The sequence below is a fragment of the Ranitomeya variabilis genome, chromosome 5 (assembly GCF_051348905.1).
Source record: "Ranitomeya variabilis isolate aRanVar5 chromosome 5, aRanVar5.hap1, whole genome shotgun sequence".
In the NCBI taxonomy this organism is placed as follows: Eukaryota; Metazoa; Chordata; class Amphibia; order Anura; family Dendrobatidae; genus Ranitomeya; species Ranitomeya variabilis.
Genome location: NC_135236.1, coordinates 648,922,883 through 648,943,041, shown reverse-complemented (window position 1 = coordinate 648,943,041; position 20,159 = coordinate 648,922,883). Strand labels below are relative to the sequence as shown.

At 42.8% G+C, this 20,159-nt stretch overlaps 1 protein-coding gene across 2 annotated transcripts in view; it reads left to right on the top strand.

The window, feature by feature from the left end:
• Window positions 1-19,887, top strand: part of CCDC69 (coiled-coil domain containing 69) — a 35,003-nt gene extending 15,116 nt beyond the window's left edge. For both annotated transcript variants that reach the window (XM_077266361.1, XM_077266362.1), the window contains exons 2-9: window positions 8,451-8,496; window positions 9,582-9,718; window positions 10,157-10,244; window positions 12,550-12,590; window positions 12,858-12,959; window positions 15,904-16,023; window positions 16,873-16,970; window positions 19,548-19,887. In XM_077266361.1, the coding sequence (XP_077122476.1) occupies window positions 8,451-8,496; window positions 9,582-9,718; window positions 10,157-10,244; window positions 12,550-12,590; window positions 12,858-12,959; window positions 15,904-16,023; window positions 16,873-16,970; window positions 19,548-19,722 (807 nt within the window). In that variant the 3' untranslated portion in view covers window positions 19,723-19,887. The remainder of the gene's footprint in view (window positions 1-8,450; window positions 8,497-9,581; window positions 9,719-10,156; window positions 10,245-12,549; window positions 12,591-12,857; window positions 12,960-15,903; window positions 16,024-16,872; window positions 16,971-19,547) is intronic.
• The last annotated feature ends 272 nt before the right edge of the window (window positions 19,888-20,159 follow it).

Below are 20,159 nucleotides of genomic sequence, written 5' to 3'. Positions count from 1 at the left end.
CACGGCACAAGTCCACCTGCTTTGGGGTGAAAGCGGGACCTTAAACCTCTTGGGCCCCTGTGTAGCTTTACAGGTTGTCCTCTCCTGGGAGATGGAGAAGGACTCTGAGGGTATTGAAAATCAGCTATATACAAGGCGAAAAGCAAGTGAATGGGATACTAAAATGTGTTATACTGTTACTGAAAACCTCAGTACCCTGAATAATCGCGGACCTCACATCCAGCCTATATTACTGGCAGAGACAATCCCACAAGAGAAAAATCTGAAAACTTGGATCAGGTTTCTAACTGCATATCAGGGGGTTGGAAATTGAAGGAATGATTGAAATATAGTGGTATTTTACTACTAATAATTAAAGTAATTTTCTACATTTTTAAAGGTGTCCATAGCTATCGAATGGATAGTATGTGTGAGAAAATCCAGACATCTAACAATTGATAGCAGCTAGTCTTACTTTTTAAAACTTTTCAATACTGAAATGCATCTAAAATTAAAAATGAAGCAACTGTGCAAATAGTCCTGGTTAATCGCCTGCCGTTCTATGTATGCAGCTCCTGAGCATAGCTATGTATCTCAACAGTTACAGTCTACTAACAAACCCTTTGCAGACTGATCCTGCTGACAATTACCTTTAATAGCAGCCTTGTTGCACGTTGGTCTTCTATGGTCTGTATTAACGGGGGCTCTGCACGGTGTAATCATTTACGTCATGAATACAGCAGATTAACGCTGTAGCCGATCACTGGGCTCAACTGTTATGCCGATGTAGTCAGAGCATCGCCTGATGATCTAAAAAAGTCATTTAAAGATCTTTTTAGACAAGCTGATGCAAACTGTATTAGGACAAAAAAAAACGCAGAAATATCCGATGACATGCTCTTCTAGTGAATGGACCACTGCTGCCAATCATAGGCATAAGCCTAGCGATATTTCCGAAGCTGGCAGAATCCTCCGACTGGGACATTCACTAGATACGCGGAGGCACTAAAAAGTGAGTAGTTCTCTGTCTAATACTTATAAATCCATACCTAAAAAAAAAAAAAATTTAAAAAAATATTTTTTTTTTATTGCCGGACAACCCTTTAAATTCATTACGTAGCCACCCATAAAGTTTGCATATTATCAGCAGGACTTCCCCTCTTTACACGGGGAAGATGTGCCGCTGACTGCAATCCCTTTTTAAACTATTAAGCCTTTTGTTGTATCGTCGGTGGATCGACGACCTCTTTTTTTTTTTTTTTTTGGTACAATGATGGGGAACAAGAGTTTTTAAGAACGGTCTTTCAAATGATTTTCGGTCTATGTAAAAAAATTAAATAAAAAAAAAAAGCCTTAAGATTTGACGGCAGCACACAGTACAGGTTGAGGCCGAAACAATGAAGTGAGGAAACGTCTATAGCGGCTCCTCATCTCATTCCTTTTTTTTTTTTTTCAGCCCTGTGAACCCTGTTGAGCAGGATGTGGTACTGCTGCATCCTGTTTCTACCCTGAGGGAAATCGTCATCACCGTGGTCTTGCTGCGGCGATGAGATCAACTGTCGTGAAAAATAAAGAGTTTAGGCAAAGTATCGGCTCACGTGTTGGATCCGATTACCCGAGGAAGTGTAATATATAACCATTTCACTGCCAGGGGTTTCAGGACTATTTTCACACACAATAATGTAAACTATAAATGTCAAAATGTCATGTCCTCATACCCATATAGGTTCTGAAAGTAGATTCTTGGCAAACCAAAAAATGCCATCTGACTCGTTAAGCTTATTGGCGCAATTTTGCATCAAAGCTTAATGAGTTGTATAAAATACCTACAATTTCATGTTTATGGCTATTAATTCTAAATATACAATATACACACAGATCATACATGTGACTTAGAGATCTGGGCTCACCCAGTACGGTGGATTCTCTAAGATGTAGGCCAGTGAGCGGCGATGGCACAGTAGGCACGACTTGCCAGATGGCACATGGATCAGTGAGTATCGGGACAGCAGAGCAGGAAACACTAGAAGGCAAAGAGGTAGGAGTGTGACTCATTTTAGAACTTGAGCATACTGAAAACACCGATGGATAAACTGTGTTCAAAGAAGTGTCTCAAAAATATATTTAAAACAAACTCACTTTATTTGCAAATAATTAAAATACAGACGCAAACATGAACAAGCAATAAGGTGCCGCAATACAACCGATAAGTGCGGTCAGCATGAGCAGGAGTAGGAGTAGGGTTGGGCCTGACATTATCAGGTCATACATATAATTCATTACAATCTTCCCACTGCTTGTGCATCTGTCACGAGAAACAAGTATAGGATGCTTAATACATGTCAGTTGTATACTACAATCATCTAAGTACCTATTAGGACTTGGCTTAAGGCCGATGCCATACAGCACCCTCTACTGCTTTTACTCTAATAACAGCAAGCATATTCAGTGATATACCCTATGCCCTAAACATATTACCTGCTCCGTGTCTCTCCCAATGTGCTCAGCCGTGATGGCGTGCTGTACCCGCCGGACCCGACGCACGTTTTGCGTACTGCTTCCTGGGGGTGTGTCTATGCGATGAGTCTCAGAGGTCTTATGCGGTCAATTATCCAGTCAGGTTATGGAGGCAGGATACAATATGTTGGCAATACACGCTGCCCATCCGTTCATCAGTAAACTTCAAACAAGACAGACACTTTGTCCATGCTGCATGATAATTCCCCCTTTCTCACTCCGCTTCATGATAGATTAGGTATAGTGGCCTTTTAGATTATAGGGTTGTTATTATGTCCCGGAGTGAGTGGGTGTACTCAGTATCACGCATGTAACCTAATCCCGCCTCCATAACCTGATTGGATAATTGACCGCATAAGACCTCTGAGACTCATCGCATAGACACACCCCCAGTAAGCAGTACGCGAAACGCGCGTCGGGGCCGGCGGGTACAGCATGCCATCACGGCTGAGCACATTGGGAGAGACACGGAGCAGGTAATATGTGTAGGGCATAGGGTATATCACTGAATATGCTTGGATTGTTAAAATGTCGCTGTTATTAGAGTAAAAGCAGTAGAGGGTGCTGTATGGCATCGGCCTTAAGCTAAGTCCTAATAGGTACTTAGATGATTGTAGTATACAACTGACATGTATTAAGCATCCTATACTTGTTTCTCGTGACTGTTGCATAAGCAGTGGGAAGATTGTAATGAATTATATGTATGACCTGATAATGTCAGGCCCAACCCTACTCCTGCTCTAAAATGAAAAGTGTCCTGCTCATGCTGACCGCATTTATTGGTTGTATTGAGGCACCTTATTGTTTGTTCATGTTTGCGTCTGTATTTTAATTTTGTAAATAAAGCGAGTTTGTATTAAAAAAATTTTTTTTGAGACACTTCTTTGAACACAGTTTATTCATCTGTGTTTTCAGTATGCTCTAGTGTTATATGAAGTGTTGTACATTCCTTTTTGGGAAATATGGGCTTGGGCGTTATGCTTATTATTTTAGAACTTGCAGTAAGCAAATGGTTAACATCAGAGTTGTATTCAAGCAGCATACAGATCATCTTTGGCAATCAGCAAACAAATGGCTAACTGCAGGCCACAGTGATGAACAGGCTAACTGAATACTTGGCTGCAAAGGAAAAATACACTGTTGCAGCAGTATTGTAGTGTGAACAGCACAATAGAAGATTTTGTTAGGTTACAGCAGATAAACGGCTAACTGCCGGTCTGAGTCAGGAAGAAAATGCAGATAGTTGATAAACTTGGATGGTGAGGCAAACGTCAGAACGAGGTAACTCATTACAAAACTTACTGACTACTCAGACCCACATAGTTGTCTGAATCAGTCTTAGGCCACACTCACACGGTCAGTATTTGGTCAGCACCCGGTGTAGACTACAGCAATTGGATGTTGTCCTGGGAGTGGAGAGCAGGACTTGGCGCTAGGCCGAGACAGGTGAGTAGCGCAGATATCGTCAAAGCTGAAGAGACCAATCTTCATCATTCCAATAACTGGAAATATTTTAGGGGGTATACCTGTTTAAACAAGTAATTGCATATCCATTGGATAGGTGATAACTGTTATATTGGAGTGGTGTGGGTCCCTTTGATCTACAGAATGTGAAACGTGTCTCTCATCTTCGGGCTGAAAGACTTTAATTAACCCCTTTCTGCCATCGGACAAAATAGTACATCCGATGGCAGAACCCCCGCTTTGATGCGGTCTCCTTGAGACCTCTATGGTTGTTGATGTCAGATTGCTGTGAGCGCCACCCTGTGGTCGGCGCTCATAGCAATGCTGTAATTCTACTACATAGGGGCGATCTGAGCATCGCCCCTATGTAGCAGAGCCGATCAGGCTGTGCCAGCTTCTAGCTTCCCATGGAGGCTATTTGAGCATGGCAAAAGTAAAAAAAAAAAAAAAAAAAAAGTTTTTTAAAAATATGAAAAAAATATATATAAAAGTTCAAATCACCCCCCTTTCGCCCCGTTCAAAATAAAACAATAAAAAAAATTCAAGCCTACACATATTTGGTATCGCTGCTTTCAGAATCGCCCAATCTATCAATAAAGAAAAAAGGATTAACCTGATCGCTAAACGGCGTAGCGAGAAAAAAATTAAAAACGCCAGAATTACGTTTTTTGGTTGCCGCGACATTGCATTAAAATGCAATAATGGGCGATCAAAAGAACTTATCTGCACAAAAATGATATTATTAAAAACGTCAGCTCGGCACGCAAATAATAAGTCCATACCCAAACCAAGATCCCAAAAATGGAGACGCTACGAGTATCGGAAACCTGCGCAAATTGTTTTTTTGTTTGTTTTTGTTTTTTTTAAACTAAGTTTGGAAATTTGTTTTACACCACTTAGATAAAAAAGAACCTGGACATGTTAGGTGTCTATGAACTCGTAATGACCTGGAGAATCATAATGGCAGGTCAGTTTTAGAATTCAGTGAACCTAGCAAAAAAAGCCAAACAGAAAACGTGTGGGATTTGCACTTTTTTTTGCAATTTTACCGCACTTGGAATTTTTTTTCCGCTTTCTAGTACACGACATGGTAAAATCAATGCTGTCGTTCAAATGTACAACTTGTCCCGCAAAAAATAAGCCTTCACATGGCCATTTTGATGGGAAAATAAAAAAGGTATGGCTCTGAGAAGGAGGGGAGAGAAAAACGAAAACGCAAAACCGAAAAAAGTTCCGGGGTTTAAAGGGTTAAACCCTTCCTACCACAGACAATTTTTTATTTTTACCTTTTTTTGGGATGAATTGTAGTTTTGAGTGGTGCCATTCACTTTACTGTTTAATGTACTGAAAAACTGCAGGGGGAAAAATTACCGCTAGTTAATTTGTGATAATCCACATTACGGATGGGTGCGGGCTTTGTTTTCACACTGCCTTATTCTGGTCTGAAAATGGCCGAAAGTAGTGCATGTGTGAATTTTTTATTTTTTATTTTTTATTTTATATCCCATGCAGACAATTGGTCTTTGTGCACAATCTGTTGTGTACATGGAATTTTGCCAGGTAAAAAAACACAAGTGTTTTTAGTGTGTTTTCTCTGCGGAAACAAAAATGCATGTATTCCACACATGATTGTATCAATAAGGTTTTGTTAAAGCCAAATACCAGAAAGTATCAAAAACAAATCAGCTTTATTTAAAACATGACATACCTTTTAAACAGACAAAAACTGCATTGTCAAAAACAAGATAAAATCATGGGAAAGTGGCCTAAAGGGGTGTTGTCAAGTTATTCAATTGCTTTAATTAGGTAGACAGCAAGAAAATAACTTTCTGCTGTTATTTTCCTGCAATAAGCGCTTTTATCTCACGTAGTGTACAGCTTGTTTGCATGGAACTCGACCACGAGAGCCTGGGCAAATGTACATAATTGTTATGTTTCGGGAGAGGAGTTAACTCCTTACATCCCCATCAGCTGTTTCCAGCCCATTGTATAACGCTGAGTCCCTTCTCGCCGACAAGCCGAGAGTCACGGTAGTCAAGGAGTCTGAGGTCAAAAGCCAGAAGGGTACGTCACAAACAGAGAGAAGTGACAAAGGTGTAGTCAGGTGATGGTCCAAGGTCTAAATACCAGGAGGAAAGTGGATCAGAGCAAAGGGAGGAGGCAAAACAGATGGTAAAAACAAGGTTCAAGGTCGGGCAGCAAAAACAGCCAAAGCTGAATGTACAGGTCTGAGACTGATGGCCCAATCTCACTGTGGGCACACAGGCTTGTAGTTTTACTAAAACTACAGTTCTGCTTACCAGAACTGTCACTCAAGGAGAAGTTCCTGCCCTGCAAGAAACCAGAAAGTAAGGAGACTGCAGAGCTGTGGGCTGCTCAAGATACGTGAGAAGAACCATTGAAATATGGAAGGGACTGGAGCCTTTTGTAGGCCCCAGTATGCGAGGGCAAAATGGTGATAAGAGTGCACATATTCTAGTCCTGTTAATCGTCTATGGGAATGAAAAGATTAAAGTGCACCAGTTGGGCAATGCTGATGATCCCTACTGAAGTTTGTGTACTTTTTTTTTAGAAAATGTTTGATAGAACATTAGAAAAAATGGGAGTACACATACAAAAAGAAAAATAATTCTCACCAGATTAATATAGAGCTCATGCCTTTGACGATCCATTGACTATAATACCCAGATTGATCCTGTATGTATGGCTTTGTAGTGCTCACAAATACAGCAGATTATGCACTTACATGGATAGAGGTCCTTATCAGGGGCGGACATACCGCCGGTTCAACCGGTGCAGCCGCACCGGGGCCCAGAGCGGGGAGGGGGCCCGACCCGACGGACATGCACGGCACGTCGGCAATCGACAATTGTTGTGACTCGTGAGTCGTGACTGTGCTGCTGCACTGCAGCCTGCCTGCCGCTGCGACGCGTGGATCATCATTCCTGAATTTCCTGCTGTAATGAGCGCCGGGCCGGCGAGTGACATGACCGCTGGAGCAGCCTCAGAAGCTGCCGTGCCCGGCGCCCGCCACTGCCCGGAGTCTGCGGAGACCATGATCTGTCCACAGTCCGGGTCTGGGAGAAGGAGCCAGGAGCAGGAGGTGAGTATATTTACCTGTCCACGATCCACGCGCCGCTCCATCTTCCCGCCCCGTCTCTGCGCTCTGACTGTTCAGGTCAGAGGGCACGCGGTGACGCGGATGACGTATAGTGTGCGCGCCGCCCTCTGCCTGATCAGTCAGTGCGGAGAGACGGGACGGTGAGGACCAGCGGGCGGGCAGAGACGAGAGTCGAGCCGAGGTGAGTATGCATTTATATGTGGCGGCACAGGCGTTATATATGGACGGAGCAGCATCACTCAGCATCTATCTATGGGGCCCTGGGGGCCGGGCCCGGGGCCATAATGAATTGGAGCGGCACAGGCGTTATATATGGACGGAGCATCAGACACTCAGCATCTATCTATGTGGGCCATAATGAATTGGAGCATTTATTATATCTGGCGGCACAGCTTTATAGGGAGGGAGTCCATATAAAGCTGTGCCGCCACATATAATGCTCCATTACTCATTATGGCCCCATAGATGCTCCATATTATGGATGGAGCATCTATGTGGTAATAATGAATTGTATGGAGCATTATATGTGGCGGCACAGCATTATATGGAGCATCTGGGCCATAATGAATTGTATGGACTATGGAGCATTATATGTGGCGGCACAGCGTTATGTGGAGCATCTATGGGGCCATAATGAATTGTATGGAGCATTATATGTGGCGGCACAGGCACAGCGTTATATGGAGCATCTATGGGGCCATAATGAATTGTATGGAGCATTATATGTGGCGGCACAGGCACAGCGTTATATGGAGCATCTATGGGGCCATAATGAATTGTATGGAGCATTATATGTGGCGGCACAGGCACAGCGTTATATGGAGCATCTATGGGGCCATAATGAATTGTATGGAGCATTATATGTGGCGGCACAGCGTTATATGGAGCATCTATGGGGCCATAATGAATTGTATGGAGCATTATATGTGGCGGCACAGGCACAGCGTTATATGGAGCATCTATGGGGCCATAATGAATTGTATGGAGCATTATATGTGGCGGCACAGCATTATATGGAGCATCTGGGCCATAATGAATTGTATGGACTATGGAGCATTATATGTGGCGGCACAGCGTTATATGGAGCATCTATGGGGCCATAATGAATTGTATGGAGCATTATATGTGGCGGCACAGCTTTATAGATGACTGCTTTGTGTTATATTCAGTTGTGTAATATTGAACGTGAATTTATTATTTAGATTTGATAGTTGTGTTCTAAACAGATAATAAATATTACAACCTATATGTTTACATAACTTTGTTGCAGTATGGGGGGGGGGGCCCAGGAAAATTTCTTGCACAGGGGCCCTCTGCAGTCTGTGTCCACCCCTGGTCCTTATATCTTTATTTTTTTCTTTTAATTTAGAGACGTCGCAAGGCAAAGAACGTGCAAGAGTTAAATGACGTAAATGGTGAGAGTTTCTCTGTTATTCTTTGTTGCACAATTAATATCTGCGCATAGGGGGCAGACAGGGTGTTGTCCAATTCTAAAAATAAGCCTGTCGAATTTGTTCTTGGTTGAAGTCGTATGGCAACGCTCGAGATTGACTTTTAGGATTGCTACTTCCAATAGGTGGCACTAGAGTTCAATTCCTGTTCCTTTCTGGAGTCAATTTGCATATTGTTTTCCAAAAGGAGCATTGCAGGGCTTAGAGGTCTCCTCACATTGGCAGGCCAGGCTTGATTTGTCACTACCCACAAGGAGAAATGTTACATTTTGGATACCGGTCAATGCCTTTCACCTAGTCAAACCAGATCTCACACTTTGCACTGATGAGGGACAACACCCCGAAATACAGTGTCTGCAAATTGAGATTCCGGTTTGGATTTATGCCAAGTTGTGAGTCAAGATTTTTTAAAGGACCAATCTTGACTTCTAGGATTAATACTTCCAATAGGTGGCATTAGAGTTCTAGTCCTCTTCTTCTCTGAAGAGTGAATTTTCATATTTAATTTCCCAGAGGAGCATTGCACGGCTTAGAGGTCTCCTCACATTGGCAGGCCAGGCCTGGCTTGTCATTCTCCACAAGAAGAAACTTTGCCCTCTTGGATCCCCCCCAAAATAAACAAACAAACACACATCTATAGGACTTCCTATTCTTTCTGGCTGGTCTCCTGGTGTCCTCTTCCTTTACAGAACGTCAGGAGACCGCTGCAGCTAATTATCTGCTTCCAATTGGCTGCAGTGGCCATGTTCTTTCTGAACAAAAATAAGAAGAGACTTTTAGCTCTTTCTTCCGTCTCGAATGAAACATAACCCACTGCAGCCAATCTGTGTTCCCGAATGTAGAGGAAACCAAGAGAGCAGCAGGGGACACTGGTGGAGTATGAGGTAGCAGACAACTGCTTTAATGTGGACCCTCGTGAACATTGTTATCCGTGGTTTCCTTTATATTGTCAGTATAGTGTTTTGTACTAGATAATGTTATATGTCTGTATAGACGTTGTCTGTAGGATTCCACCAAGTCTCCCATGTGTTTTTTGACCTAATTTGTAGATAACGGGACTCAAAAGATCAAGGACTATGAGCAGGAAATCAAAAGTCTACTTCAGAGATTCCAGGAGGAGAAGGTGGCCCTGGAGAAGGCCAACAGCCTCAAGCTAGAAGAGTTGGAATATGAGCTGAAGGGACAGGTGCGTTCACATAAAAGCCCAGATCGGGAACTAACTTGGTACTGCTGTCAGGCTTTAGGAGCTGTGACTCTTCGATACTTGGACCCACGGGTCAGCAGAAAAATCCACAAGTCCAAAAATTAAAAAAAATAACATGACGTGCACTTTTGATACCGATCTTTCCTCTCTTGGCAGTGTTTCCATGCCGGTCGTGGTGCATCCCAGTCTCCTGTGGTGACACTACATCTCTTGTGATCACTGCAGCAGGACCACTGAAGGCCTGAATGCACCAAGATCGGCATTGAGGCAGCAGAGGTTTCTTTAGGATGCAGGGAAATCGGCATCAAGAGCTGCATGTTGTAGTGCCAATCTGCCGCTGCGTAATTCCCTGGGGGCACCTGCAGATGTTTCCTGCAACAAACATGGTGCATGTGAATAAACCATATATGCTTGTTGCAGGCAAAGAGAGAAGCCGATGTGGAAACAGAGCAGCAGCTTTTAGAGAAGACCTCAGAACTGAAGGCTGAAATGGATGTGAAAATTGCAGGTAAATAATGTATGCTAATATACACTGCTGTCAGGGGAAAGTGGGGATGCGCCAATACACAAAAAATGGTCTACAAATTAATAGGCATCACTGACAGCAGGGGGAGCTTAAGAGCACAGCATTGTTTTGAAGTTCTGCTTTACTACAGGACTGGCTTGGGGATATTTGCTAGGCCACACCTGCCATGGCAACCCTTAGGAATGCCATTAGTATGGGCAACATGGTGGCTCAGTGGTTAACACTGGGGTCCTGGGTTCAAATACTACCAAGGACTACATCTGTAAGGAGTTTGTATGTTCTGCCCGTGTTTGGGTGGGTTTCTTACGGGTTCTCCGGTTTCCTCTCACACCCCAAAGACATACTGATAGGGAATGTAGATTGTGAGCTCCAAAGGGGACAGTTCCGATAATGTATTTAAAGCTTTGTGGGATTAATGGCGTTATATAAGTAAGAAAAATAATAATAATAGTGCGTTTTGAGGGCATCAACTGTCCACTACTAAAGCTACCTTGGCTATTCTCCAGCCAAACAGTTATGTTATCACCAGTCTTATGTTGATTTATTTATTTGAAACGTGAAAATGTTAGTGTAGTTTTTATGTGTTATTTTATGTTATTAGCGCATACATGGTATTGTACAGTCATGGCCGTTAGTGTTGGCACCCTTGAAATGAAATTGTTCCAGAAAATGAAGTATTTCTCCCAGAAAATTGCCATTACACGTTTGTTTCCTTTTGTGTGTATTGGAAAAACACAAAAAAAAAACTGAGAGAAAAAAAGTAAATTGGACATAATTTCACACACAACCCCAAAAAATGGACCGGACATAACTGTTGGCACTTTTCCAAAATTGTGGGTAAGCAACTCTGTTTCAACATATGATGCTCATTCAAATTCACCTGTGGCAAGTAACAGGTGTGGGCAATATGAAAATCACACCTGAAACCAGATAAAAAGGGGAGACATCGACTCATATTTGCATTGTGCGTCTGTGTATGCCACACTAAGCATGGAGAACAGAAAGAGGAGAAGAAAGCTGTCTGATGACTTCCAAAGTTGCTGGAAAAATATTAACAATTTTAAGGTTACAAGTCCATCTCCAGACATCTGGATGTTCCTTTGTCCACGGAGCACAACATAATCAACAAGTTTACAACCCATGGCACTGTAGTTAATCTCCCTGGACTTAGACAGCAGAGAAAAATTGATGAAAGATTGCAACGCAGGATAGGCTGGATGGTGGATAAGCCAGCCCAATCCAGTACCGGAGAAATTCAAGCTGTCCTGCAGGCTCAGGGAGCATCAGTGTCAGTGCGACCTATCCATCGACATTTGAATGAAATGAAATGAGACCCAAGAGGACCCTATTGCTGACACTGAGACATATAAAAGCTAGGCTGGAATTTTCCAAAATGTACGCGAGTAAGCCGCAAATTTTCTGGGAAAGCGTCTGGTGAACAAATGAATCCAAGATAGAGCTTTTTGGTACAGCACATCATTCTACTGTCTACTGAAAATGGAATGAGGCCTACAAGGAAAAGAATACAGTACCTACAGTCAAATATGGTGGAGGATAAAAGATGTTTTGGTGTTGTTTTGTTGCCTCTGGCAGTGGGTGATTTGACTGTGTGCAAGGCATAATGAAATCTGAAGATTACCAAAGGATTTTGAGTTGCAATGTAGTGCCTGGTGTCAGAAAGTTTGATTTGTGTTCTATGTCATGGGTCTTCCAGCAGGACAATGACCCCAAACATACTTCAAGAAGCACCCAGAAATGGATGCAAACAAAGCGCTGGAGAGTTTTGAAATGGCCATCAATGAATCCGGATATAAATGCCATTGAACACCTGTAGACAGATCTTAGAATTGTTGGGAGAAGACGCCTTCAATTATGAGACCTGAAGCAGTTTGCAAAAGAAGAGTGGTCCAAAATTCCAGTACAGAGGTGGAAGAAGGTTGTTGATGGTTACAGGAAGCGATTGGTTGCAGTTATTTATTCCAAAGGGTGTGCATCCAAATATTAAGATGAGGGTGCCAACAATTTTGTCTGGCCCATTTTGGGGTTTTGTGTGAAATTATGCCCAATTTGACTTTTTTTTTTTTCGTCTTGTTCCAATACACACCATGAAAATAAACTTGTTTAACAGAACATGTGTAATTGCAATGATTTTCTGGGAGAAATACTTATTATCATTATCATTGTAGCTTTTCTCTGATGTTTTATGATATTATAGTAATAGGTTTTTTTTATTATATTTCAGTTATTATAATACTTGAATAAGTACTTTTACTTTTTTTTCCCACAGATCTCCAAAAAAGCTTTGAACAAGAAAAGACCTCACTTACGGTAAGAACCAAACTTAAAGGAATATTTCCATGGCAGATATTTATGGCTTTTCGACAGAATTGGACTGCAGAATGGAGGCCCCTGAAGCCCTGTCCTGCCTCACATTCTGCTGGACAGTGAATGAATAGAGAGGTGGTCACATACCTCATACTCATGGCCACCTCTCCATTCAGTCCCTATCTGGATGGAACAGCTAATGACAACCCCTTTAAGGTATTTGTTTGTATAATGCTTAAATACATTGCTCCCTATATATACTTTTTATAGGAAACCACTACTGACCTGAAAAGCCAGCTGGAATCCCTTCGACAAAAAATTCAGCAAAGTGAGGAATCTGCCTTGAAACAAAACTACGAGAGGCATATTAAGGTACAAAGCCAATTAAACGAATTCGCCTTTGGTTAAAGGGGGTGTCCACTACAGGAGAGAAAAAGACATACCTCCCAGACTGGCGCCATTCCAGCAGTGTCGCCACATTGTCTCCCGGCGGTCACATGGCTCTGGTATAATAGTGAAAACTGCAGTCATTGATTGACTGCAGCGGTCACATGACATACCAATCGGGAAATACAGTGCCAACATCCCAGGAAAGGCACTAGTCCAGGAGGTGATTGTCTTTTTTATTTATTTTCTATGGGGCACTGTATCAATGAATGGATTTTCCTGTGGTGGATAATCCCTTTAATAATAACCACGTTCCATCAATGACACCAGTTTGGTATCATTACCCATTTTCTATGGGGTTGTCCCTACACACTCTTAAAATGGCTACGTTCAGACAGTGTAGAGGCACATTCTATTGATAAGACTTTAGTGTACCGCCCAATTGTCAGTTTTAGCCCCTCCCATGAGGAACAACACAATATAGAGTTCTAAAAAAAAATGATCCAAAATTTACTTTATTGGAAATACAAGTGTTAGGTTTATTTAATGTGTCAATAGAATCGGGTAGGTGCCTTTTGAGCACCTGCATCGTTTGACATAAAGCCGCACTGCATTTACGGTGTACGTGCACAGTTTAATCCTCTTGGCAAAACTGAATTCCTCAGATCCGTGTTGCGTTGCTTCACTTGCAGCCTGTTACTCATTGATATTCACGTTGAAGTTCTTTCAGGGCACAATGCAGTAATCCTATTCCTTTGATGATCTCTCCGCACTTGGGTGTGTTTTGCATTCCAAACCTCCCTCTAGTTATACACATAAAGGCATTAAGGGCCGGCTTGTAGTTTCTGAGCCAGGGTCCCCTCTATCAGAAAAAGTTCATAAGTTTAACATTTTAATCGTTTACATTTTTCCTCTTATGTAATGCTTGTTTGTTTTAGGATTTTGTGTGTCGATGTTGGAATCGGCTTAGTTTCAGTTCTCATCATGCTGTGTAAAATCTCCCAACTCAAACGCCCAACCTATGCAACCGTTGTACATGTTGCCATCGTTAAAGCAAAATTATATTTTATGTGGTTTACTTTTCTTAGTGAGGTGCCTTCAAAATACTTTAATAATATTTTTCGATTCCAAAGATATTCATCTTTTATTTAGTGTTGATTTTATTAGTCTTTGCAATTGGTTGTGGCTCACTGGATCCTCAGGGGCGTGTCTTTAGGCTGCTTTGCGTTTTCATCCTGTGAGCCACGCCTCCTGGGTAAAAGGCAAAAATTTGCACTAAATAAAAAGGCCCATATTTCTGGTGAATTCATTTAAAAGAAAATGGAATACTACTCAGGGAAGAAGTAGGAATAATATAAAAGCAAAAGCGGTTCACTTTTAACCTGATGATAGGTCTTCTTTAAAGGGATTGTCCAGCCAGATAAAGGAGTCTTTAGTGATTACACTTACAAGTATACTTTTCCAGTATCTTGATAACAGCGCTAACTAGGAGTTTTTGCAAATCGATCCATATGACCCAACGTCGTTACATCTGACATTGCGACAGGCCAGCAAATCAATATAAGTAACACACAGATAGGTAACTTTCCACCCATCTCAGTGTTAGCACATGACCAGTGGCCTGCTTAAAGGAGGAAGGCTGCCTGGCTTACTGCTATAGTTCTACAGTCTGGCTGAGTCAAAGCACTGAGCTGGATGGCCAGCCCCCTCGAAGCACTGAGCTGGATGGCCAGCCCCCTCGAAGCACTGAGCTGGATGGCCACCCCTCTCGAAGCACTGAGCTGGATGGCCAGCCCTCTCGAAGCGCTGAGCTGGATGGCCAGCCCCCTCGAAGCGCTGAGCTGGATGGCCAGCCCCCTTGAAGTGCTGAGCTGGATGGCCAGCACCCTCGAAGCACTGAGCTGGATGGCCACCCTTCTTGAAGCACTGAGCTGGATGGCCACCCCCCTCTAAGCACTGAGCTGGATGGCCAGCCCCCTCTAAGCACTGAGCTGGATGGCCAGCCCCCTCTAAGCACTGAGCTGGATGGCCAGCCCCCTCTAAGCACTGAGCTGGATGGCCAGCTCCCTCTAAGCACTGAGCTGGATGGCCAGCCCCCTCTAAGCACTGAGCTGGATGGCCAGCCCCCTCTAAGCACTGAGCTGGATGGCCAGCCCCCTCAGCACTGAGCTGGATGGCCAGCCCCCTCTAAGCACTGAGCTGGATGGCCAGCCCCCTCTAAGCACTGAGCTGGATGGCCAGCCCCCTCTAAGCACTGAGCTGGATGGCCAGCCCCCTCTAAGCACTGAGCTGGATGGCCAGCCCCCTCTAAGCACTGAGCTGGATGGCCAGCCCCCTCTAAGCACTGAGCTGGATGGCCTGCCCCCTCTAAGCACTGAGCTGGATGGCCAGCCCCCTCTAAGCACTGAGCTGGATGGCCTGCCCCCTCTAAGCACTGAGCTGGATGGCCAGCCCCCTCTAAGCACTGAGCTGGATGGCCAGCCCCCTCTAAGCACTGAGCTGGATGGCCAGCCCCCTCTAAGCACTGAGCTGGACGGCCAGCCCCCTCTAAGCACTGAGCTGGATGGCCAGCCCCCTCTAAGCACTGAGCTGGATGGCCAGCCCCCTCTAAGCGCTGAGCTGGATGGCCAACCCCCTCGAAGCGCTGAGCTGGATGGCCAGCCCCTTCGAAGCACTTCACTGGTTACTCACTGAGAAATAAGAGGATGAAGTTCCTTTTCTGTGCCGGAAGACATCCAACAGTTCCGAACGACTTGCACTTATATCAGTAAGTCCAAGCGATTTCATGCAGCCGTTCTACAAGAGTCGTCTTGTCTTTAAGCTTCCAGGACGCAGCGCTGTTTCTGTGCCACAATCACGTACTCCGGTCATTGAGGCCAATGCTGCTCCTTTGTTTTCTCATGATATCACCTTTATGGTATTTACTAAGGATTATGGGAGCCCCGGAGAGTTCTGGGAGCAGGAGCTGCACAGCTTGTACTTTGTCATCGAGATGAAGAATAGCCTGATCAAGGAGAAAGACAAGAAGCTACTGAACCAGCAGGGCATGGTGAGTGGTAGCATAGTGTTTCTGCACCTCTTACAGAGGTCAGAGGGCTTGTTTTTTGTTGGACATGTTGTACTTTTGAAGGACACCTTTGAATTTACCATATAGTGTACTGGAAAATGGGGGAAAAATCCAAATTGCACAAAAATGCAATTCCACAATATTTTTTTATTATTTTTTTTTTTTATATAAAAAATCTGACCTGCCATTATAATTCCCGATGCCTGTACGAGTACACCGATACCAAACGTATAGTTTTTTTTATTTAAGTGGTGAAAAAAAAATTCTGAAATTTGTCCAAACATTTTTGGGGGACTTTTCTCGACATTTTGTGAGACCCATAGTGTTCTCTTTTTTTCTGGTTCTGCGGCAGTGTGATGGCTTATTTTTTGTGCCTTGAGCTGATATATATATATATAATATATATACCATTTTGGGGTAGATACGATGTTTCGATTGCATTTTATTTCAATGTTGCAGCGACCACAAAAGTAATTGTCGTTTTAATTTTTTTTCTCTTTATTCCGTTTATCAGTTGGATTAATTTATTTATTATTTTTACAGATTGGACATCTCTGTATGCACCAATACCAAATATTTTATTTATTTATTTTTTTTTTGTTAAATTGTCTTATTTTTAGTGGGGCAAAATAGGGGCGATTTGAACTAGTGGGAGATTTTATTTTTTTTAATTTATTTATTTTTTTTAAAACGTTAACTTTTTTTCTGTATTTTAATTGCTTTATGGTGGCTTTTAAATTACATTATTCTCTAAATGCTACACAGTCAAAAATGTATATAGCCGGTGCATGATACATATTGCCCATGTTACCGATTCTGTGTTGCCGGCAGATGGAGCGGATCCTCGCACTGGAGGAGAAGAAGAAGATGCTCCAGCAGGAAAATGAAGCTTTGCAGGAGCGGACGCAGAAGCACTCCACCATCGCAGTGTGAGCCCGCCATCCGATTCTGTATTATTATTACCGCTCAGCATTGTTAGATTCTTATCCAGGAATTTTGCATATTCAAAGTGACAAAAACCAAACTTCTCCCATTTACGTCAGCCCATGATAAACGTGAAATGTCCTTGTCCTGCTTCAGTGCACGCACAATGTTGTAGCAACCAAACTATGATGTGGAATATTGTCAAATTTAAAAAAAAAAAAATTTTCATTTTTTTTTTATTATTATTTTCCCACTTAATTATTAAAGGAAACCTGTCATGTGAAAAAAACACTATTAATCTGCAGGATAATGGCTTACTGAAACTGCCCGGCGCCTGCACTGAAAGCCCCACTGCCGGGAGCTTTCAGTTATAGAGGCGTGGCCAGCGCGGCTGAAACCGCCCCTCACCACTAAGGGTGAGTTTCCACGGTCAGTAAACGCTGCGTGTTTGACGCTGCGCCGAGCTGCAGCGTCAAACACGCAGCGTCCAGATGTTCCAGCATAGTGGAGGGGATTTGATGAAATCCCGTCTCCACTATGCGTGGAAACCCGCACGCGGCGGCCCTGCGATTCCGGACATGCTGCGCGTCTTTTCAGATCGCAGCATGCCCGTACACCTTGCGGGGACGCAGCGTCCCCGCAAGGCATATCACAGGGCCCTATGGGAGAGAGCGATGATCCCGGATGTGAAGAGTTAACACATCCGGCATGATTGCGTCCCAGAAAGGGGCGGGGCTTAGCGCCGGGCGGCTCCGGCGATACCGCCGGCCATCCTGACCGTGGACACGCACCCTTACTGACAGCCGGTTCTAACGCTGAGCTGGCTGATGGCTGCACGCCTATGATTAAAAGCCCGCTGGGAGAAATAAAGCTCATTTCCTCCTGGCAGTGGGGGCTCTCAGTGCGGTGCTGAGCATGCTCAGAACATTATTAAAATGTAAGATTAACCCCATATCTGCAGGTTAATAGTGGGGTTTTTTTTATACGTGACAGTTTCCCTTTAATCTTTTTGAAAATAATAAAATAAATCCTTAAAAAAATCCTATAGTTTTGCAGCCGCAGCTCTGTGCAAATCTATGCATTTCCATGGTAACTGACAACAAGCAAATGGTAAATAGCACGATGCCAGTAACCACGTAGGGTACTGCTGCAAGAAACTGCAGGATCAGGCTACACTAGGAAGGTTTGTTGTCTTTTACCATAAGGATGCATTAGGTTTTCATAGGAAATGCGTAAAAAGTGATCAAAATTTTTTAATCAGGTCCTGTTGCAAAATTAACATAATTTTTTTTTTAAATTTGAGATATTTTAGCACCCTAAAAAATGTGTTTAACATGTACATAGTCACTTATCCTGTGCTGCCAAAACCTCCTTTTATTAGTTTTTTCATCCTTTTTTTTCACATTTTTTTTTTTTTAATCCGCATACCCCAACGAAGGCCTTTTTTGTAATTTTCTTAATTTAACATAAAATTGATGCGAAAAAAAATATTTGTGGGGTGCAATTACAGAAAAACCTCTGTAGTTTTGATATTTTGTTTTGGATTTATTTTGGACATTCTGGTGCAATTTCACCTTGCACTTCTCCATAGAACTTTATGAGCACCAGCTGTCATCTCCCTTCTCCGTCATGGGAAGATCTGTACTCGCTAAAGACGGATTTTACCTGTGAATGAAGAATTTTGAGAATGAAAGATCAGTCCGGGAGGATGAACTTTTTTTCCACACTTCTGCGTGATTAAACCAATACTGACCTTATAGTTTTACAACAAATTTTTTTGTTTGTACCAACATATTTTGAGACCATGACGTTTATTCGTTAGTAAAGCTGTGTTATTTTGCTTTTTTGAGTGAGCTGTACTTTTTTATTGGTAGTATTTTGATATCCATAGAGCATTTTGATCGCTTTTTATGCCATTTTATTTGTGAGGCAGGTCTTGTAATTTTATCTTTATGACATTCACATGCATTTGTGATATTTTAAAAGTTTGGACTCTTACAGGCACAAAAATACCACTTTTTTTCTTTTCTTTTTTAACCGCAAATGAAATGGAAGAATAATACATTTTTTAGCTTAATTAAGGATATTTTAACATTCTTTTACTACTTTTTTAGTCTCCTTTCTTGAACCTGCTGGCACTTGATCTCTGGTATAATACAATATTGTCCCGTGAGCAATCTTCTTTTAGGCCGTATCGGTGACCGGGGTTCACAGCTGGCACCCACCGCGTATGAAGGTGTATGTGTATAAAACATATATATATATATATATATATATATATATATATATATATATATATATATATATATATATATATATATATATATGAAGCATGCTTCGACATCTTTAAGCAGAGTGCTCCCTCTAGTGGCAGCTACAGGAAAAGCAGGAGAAGTACACAGTAGCCGGCCCACCCCTGACCATAGGCCACATAGTGATGGCGTGGTCTGCCACTGTGATTTCCCACAGTCTTCTGCCACTGATCTCCTAAAATTCCACTTTCTGTTGAATTCTGCGCTGGATTCTCAGACTCCCTGATATAACGGACGTGAATTAATCCCACTATCTCTATTGTATTGCAGGTGTATGACAGAGGAGCTGCTGAGCACCAAAGCTGCCCTAGAGAAGGAAGTACAGCTCCGGGAGCGACTTCAGCACGATAACGAGCAGCAAGTGTACCGGACAGTCAGCGGAGATGGATCCCGGCCATTCTCCTTGTCTTTATCCGCACAGGACGTGGCTGTTTTGGTGACTTAGACCAAAGAGCGGCGGAAAGAACGGACTAATAATTGTTCAAGGATCATTTTATACCCACAGAACTGTCGATCCGAGCGTCATCTCTCCCGAACAGGATCAGAGGCGACATTTTATTTATTACTTTTAATTATAAAAAAACCAATAAACCCAGTTCTTGTCACTGGAGTCAATGACTGAACTAGTGCATCACCCCCACTACTACTCCTATCATCCATCTTCTTCCACTGTCACTAATCCAAAACTGAAGAACACAAGTGTCATTAATCTCGCTATATCTGTGCTCCATGTAACTTCTTGTGCTCTTATGGTATTTCTAGAGATGATCTTCTGAGCGATAAGATCAGAGCTACTAAGTCCGGGGTCTCGGACCACCACTGATCTGCTGAAAAAATGGGCTTTATACAACGGGCAGGGCGGACTCTATGCGGGCACTTGGT